The following is a 6054-nucleotide window of genomic DNA, read 5'->3' as shown; positions in this document are numbered from 1 at the left end:
TGCGACTGCCCGGGAACATGTCAGCGATGGTGATGCAGTTGCTATATTTGCTTACGTCACCGAAAAGTACTCGTAAGTCGAATCACGAAGCAAAATTTTGCGTAAAAACAACTTGGCTTCAAAAAAATCCTAAGAGTGGTCCGGACTACTCTTACGAACAATGTGGCTGCTTAGAAATTGGAGCCGTGGTGGGATACATGAGTGCCGTGGCTGATTTTGAGTTTATTGATGGCCATGTAAGGCTGCCTGATGATTACTGGTGCGCTTTGGTTTATTCCGGTGCTTTGAGTTCTTTTGTTTTTTTCTCTCGGACGCAATGGACAGCATTGGCAATCAAAATCATCCAATAAGGTTGGCACCGCGGTAATTAAGGGATTCTATTGGGCGTCAGGGGCGTATAATGATACACGCAAAGACATGTGGTTGGATGAAAACCAAAGCGCGGTGTGAATGGTTGGTGAACTCGAAAGCAGCGCGGTATAAGGTGAAAATGTTTTGTTATGTTATTGTGGTGCGTTCCAAATATTCCAATAAATTGTACAACTTGTGATGTATGCCTGATTGGTCGAGATTTCCACCAAAGAGTTTAAGAAGAGCACACCACCTTGATGCTACTGAATATCCGAGTGGGAGGGACTTTTATAGTTAGCCATTCGTAAAGCCTACTCTCTGGTTGCACTTTCTTATACTTCATCATTACAGTCATTGTGGCCCTCCACACAATGGATTTTCCAAGAAAGTGTTTGCAGATGTATTATTGCATAGGGTATGGTTTTTTCCTCTCAAGGTATTGCAATTTATTGCTTGGAAGCATTACACATTTATGTTTAAGGTTATCTGCACTTTTCTATATCAACAGGTCATCAAAGTACTATGCCCCAACTAGTAAAAAACGGTGACTTTTTAAAGTTATTGCAGCGCAAATAAAGAATGCAGCGAACAGTACGGTTGTCGGTGTTCTTCATTCACTGGACCTACATCTGGAGCTGCCCTACTTTAGGGTTTGCCAGGCCAAAGTGCACAAGCTTAGACTGCGTGCTGCATTCATTCCAACTATCCAAGAGTATTTGCAAATACCGTTGATGTGCTTCTGTGTCTTTTCATTAGGTGAACTGCTGCTTTCACTTTCTTTCAGTCGCTCGAAAATTTACAAAATTGTCAAATTTTTTCTCAGATTTGCAATCCTGATAGATATGTGGGGTTTAATGTCCCAAAATAACAATATGATTATGAGAAACACCGTAGTGGAGGGCTCCGGAAATTTCGACCTTCTGAGGTTCTTTAAGGTGCGCCCAATCTTCACACTCGGGCCTACAGCATTTTCAATTGTATCGAAAATGTAGCTGCCGTAGCCGGGATTCGATCACGATACTTGCAGGTCAGCAGATAAGTACCTTAGCCACTAGACCACCGCAGCAATGCCAGATTTGAATTCCTGCACGTGTTAAATTTTTTCAGTATCTTTCTTGGTGCCCGAAAGTTACTTTAACTGTATGCATAAGTTATGTGCATGATGACTGGATGATTCGTTTTACTCTTTGAAGTTGCAAACAAAAGTGTGCAAACTGTAAAATCAAAAGATTTGTGCTAGATTATCTGCTCATACAACGGACATACAGTCCACTGTTAAAGGGAACGCTTGCGTGCTCCATGTGTCTGAATTTCACATTCTTGCATGAGCATCGGGTTTAGATTTGCATGGTGTTATCAGTGATTGCAATTTTTAACTACTTTTGACAGCGTAGTGCCTTGTATGAGCATTGTTTTTTGCTTTTAAAAGGCTGGAAATATGAACTGGGATCTTTGTTGCGTTCTTTTACAAGCAGACCGTAGTGTACATCGCTTTCGCGGAATAGTGAGGTATGGGAATTTCATGCAGATGGCTTGATTGCAACAAGCATGTACACGGCTCAAGGATAGAAAAAACAAGTTTCCAAACTATTGATCGAGACTGCATGCACCTGTACATATGTTTTCTACTACTCTTTCTTATTGTATGTGTAAACAGATAGGGGTAGGGTCACATATGTTGTCAATCTGAATAAGCAACTTTTCTAGAAACTTTTGGTTCGTGTACTTTGTGTGTTTTAAAAAGGAAATAAAAATACATGGTTCTGTGTACTTACCAGTTGTACTGTCCCCATCTTGCTGGCTTGACCTGTACAGATGCGGAAAAAAACTTGATATACAGAGTACCACATTTTGAATTATTTGAGGCTTACCCGGTGCTAGACGGAACATTTCTGACGGCATCTTAGGTGCCTGCAGTTTAAAATGCAATGGAGTCAACAATCACTAAAGAACGAGTTGTTTAATTCTAATATATTGAATTTTCAGTAGGCTGCTGCTTGTGGGGCGGGACATCACTTGTAGTCTTAGTTTTCAGCAATGACAAACAATGTAGGGAATCTTGCAGGACGGATGTTCAGAAAAGTGCATTTTCCTTTGTGCGGACAGCTGCAATGAGGGTGTGCGAAAAAATCTTCATGAAAGTTGTGCACCTCTCTCTGCTACATATGCGGTATTTTTAATATGTAAAAATATTTACCTAGGTTAAGTATATTCATTGGTCACTTCCATTGCTTTAGTTAGTATTACTTTTATTGTGCACCATTATTTTTTTAAAGGTATTTTCCTTGATGCAACATTACTGCTTGAAAGACTGAAAGGGACTATGATGTGCATAAATTCACCAGACCACCAGCAATTCCTACTTTACATAAACCTTAAGCTGCACCACTGCAACCTGCACCTGTGTGCCAGCCACAAGATAAGCTGCTGCCCTGACAAGTGATTGTGAAAGGTGGCCTGCAGTGGCGTTGTATGATATTTCAATGGTGCAACTCTTCGCTTAGTCTTTCCTTCTATTTAAACCAAAAGTAAGGCACGCTGAACAGTGCAACTCGTCGAGAAGCATCAAACATTCCTATATGCACACAACACCAATCGTAAGTGGTCTACCTTGTACTGTTGAACTTTATGAAAAAAATAGTTCAGTGCATACAGGCATTTTTTCGGTATCGCAGAGTGAATGAATTTTCGCAATGTTTTATAGATATTGCATAAAGTGTGGACCCTCACTCCTTACCCGCTTAAAGTTATTCAACCATGCCAAATAAATAATAATGTCGCTGTGGTTGACAAACATGCAGAACATCTCTTCAGTGTTGAGGTTTATTATTGCTTTTGCTGTAGTTGTGTCTCACTTTGTTAGTACTATAATTTCTGTGCATTTATTCATGCCTTGTATCACGTGAATGACTAATAAAAGATCAAAGAGAAGTATGCTTGCAATACACTGCCACTTTATTGTGTGTTTTTTGCTCACAATATTCAGTTATTAGGTGCAAACACACAATTACCTACAGTGCTCATACATATATTTTCACAAGCAAAACCAGCAAAAATTGGCAAATGGGCCACTCACCTTCCCCGAGTTCTTCATACGCCATGTGGCTGGGTCTGAAAATATGGGACTTCATTTTTATAATACTTGGTATTTCAAACGTCTTGTAAAAGTTATTCTCATCCTGGTATTGAAAGCTCTGCAAAGAATGAATTGTCTGGCTGTCCTTCTAACAAGAGAACATAAGTACATCATTGGATTAGGGTCAACTCATGCACAAGCACAGTATGCAAAATTAGTTTTCATGCGAGAGCAAACAGAAGCGTTGCACACAAAAAGGCTTTATAACTGTATAGTTTCGCTAAACAAGGTCTGATTCCCCTGTACTCGTCATCAGTTTGTGTCAAGGGTGTCTTCACCTAGTGTACTGGATTACAATGCTTTTCGGCACCCCGCGTAGTCGACTTGCTTCCCCCTTGCCAGAGGTATATGTGCTCTGTTGTTTTTTGAAAACACAAAAATAAAAGTTTAAGTGCTTTTGAACGTGTAGCATATGCAGGATAGCTTCTTCCAAGGGTCAAGCCATATGGAATTGTGAGATTAATGTCCATCAGCCTTTCATACCAACAAGAACGAAATGAAATATTATGTTCTCTCTGGCTACTTCTGTGAATAAGGAATTTTATTGCTTGGTTGCTGACACAAGAGTCGAAGCTTTGATACTGTCCTCGACGGTCGTATAAAGGTGGAAGCTTATTGATATGTGTAATGTGTGGCGTCCACTAACAATAAAATATCACGGGTGGTAGAAGTTTACCTGTCTTTCTGCTGCAGCGTGGCTCATAATGATGCGGCGGTTTGCGGTTCTGTTCATAAGATAATCATAAACCCAATGTTCATGATTGATATCCGTTTTCACCCTTGTTGCGTTCTTCTCAGTGATCGTCTGCATTGCTATAAAATCGTTTTCTCGTCGCTTTTTTCTCATGTTTTTGTTGGAGTGCACATTTAGTACTCTTCATATTGCATATAGGTTCCGTGGGCGTCTGAAGGGGGAGAGGGGGGCTGCAAAATGGTCATATACCCCCTCATGCCGCACCAGTACTTACAGCACACCCTAGCAGCATCACTGCTATGTCACCTCCCTCCACGCTCCACTGTGATGCAACTAGTGTTTCCATCCTGAAAAGCAAAATCCATGCGGCGCCCATGATTGGCTTTCTTTTACGAATACACCCGCTGTTGCACCTTGTTTCAGTGTTCTTTTCACTATTTTCACTATTTTTTGTATACAATTTATCTGCTGCTCCTTTGCATGTGTAATTTCTTTGCAAAATTTTCTCGTATAATAGCTACTTGGATTCTTGCTGCAACTTCCTGAAAGTTCGGGCACATTAGAACTTTCTTGACTTGTTTTTAAACATTTTTCAACACGAGCTCGTGCGAGAAGGTTAGGAGTATAAAAGAACCAGTATTATTTCAATTTTAGCTATAACGACATACGTTCATCTCCGCATTACTGAGACCGCCATGCAAGCGCGCTGTCTAGCTGTATATACAGGCACACCTGTTCGCATTCATACCTGCACTCGGGAAACCTACATACAGGCCACCAGAGATTCCGGAAATCGCTTCCGGGTCCAGCGCATTTGCCACGCGGGTCTCAAATTTGTCCAGAGGTGACACGTCTTCTGAACTGCCACCAGTTGTCGCCTGGCTGCGGCGAACTGCAGCAGCTGTTGGAGAGCAGATAATGAATGGCGTACCTGTATCTGCAGCAGTTTTCTGTGGCATACTTGTAAGATTATAAACTGGGGGACGCAACTCACCCGGATACAAGCCAAGAACTACTGCACGCTTTAGTAAACAAAGATATTACAAATATATTTCGTTAGGTCTAGGTCTCATCATCACCAATGCCTTGAAGTATAGCGAAAGCGTGACACGCGAAGTAATTTCTCTTCTTCCACTTTGCATACCGAGCTGAGGTAAGTAGCTCATAAGCATTGATGTCACATTTCTTAAGTGCCTGGCCCCGGGAGCCATGTTGTGGGGCGCTACAAAAGAACACGCGGCCACTTAAAACTATTTAGGTGCCTGGTAAAAATCCTCAGGTGAAAAAAGTTCATCTTATAATCGTTACTATCGCATTACATGTAATCTTGTTTCGGCGTGAAGCTCTTCAAATGGTTATACCGCTCAAGTACATGCTTGCGGTTGTCGTGGACTAAGAACCAGCGACCAGGCACTCGTTTACACGACGTGATATCTGGTGGGCTGCCGCAGTTGTTATGCAGTGACTTTATCGATGTTGCCAGAACTTATATCGGTTATTGCGGACTGATTAATTGCGTGTTTACGTGCGCTTACGCTAATACAAGCTTACATACTTACAACCCTAAAAAAGTGCATATGTTACAGCACGTGGGCGAACAATTACGTAAAGGAGCCTTACCTCGTGCCATGGTGATGCTCTTGGCGTCGCAACATTTCTTTCGAACCTCGGCGGGCGTTCGAACGATCCCCGAGACAGCGAATAATGTTGCCGTGATGTAGTCCCAGGCCCTCTGTTTGGCCTGGGACCCTCGGGGACCCTCTCCTCGACTTTCAATGGCCCGGCGGTTCGCCTCGTAGCCATCGATGAGGACGGCTAGCTCCTCTTTTGTGAAAGTCCGCTGTCGCGCTCGCTTAGGCTGGTTCGCCGACAT

At 42.2% G+C, this 6054-nt stretch overlaps 1 protein-coding gene across 1 annotated transcript; it reads right to left on the bottom strand.

The window, feature by feature from the left end:
* Positions 1-2425: 2425 nt before the first annotated feature.
* Positions 2426-6054, bottom strand: LOC142765881 (uncharacterized). The gene is made up of 3 exons (XM_075867686.1): positions 5802-6054; positions 4930-5082; positions 2426-2457 (listed from the first exon to the last, which is right to left on the bottom strand). The coding sequence occupies exons 1-3, from the start codon at positions 6052-6054 to the stop codon at positions 2426-2428; spliced, it is 438 nt and encodes a 145-aa protein (XP_075723801.1).

This window comes from Rhipicephalus microplus, chromosome 6, assembly GCF_043290135.1.
Source record: "Rhipicephalus microplus isolate Deutch F79 chromosome 6, USDA_Rmic, whole genome shotgun sequence".
NCBI classification, from domain to species: domain Eukaryota; kingdom Metazoa; phylum Arthropoda; class Arachnida; order Ixodida; family Ixodidae; genus Rhipicephalus; species Rhipicephalus microplus.
Note: the sequence above shows the minus strand (reverse complement) of the source record. Positions and strands in the feature narration are given on the sequence as shown.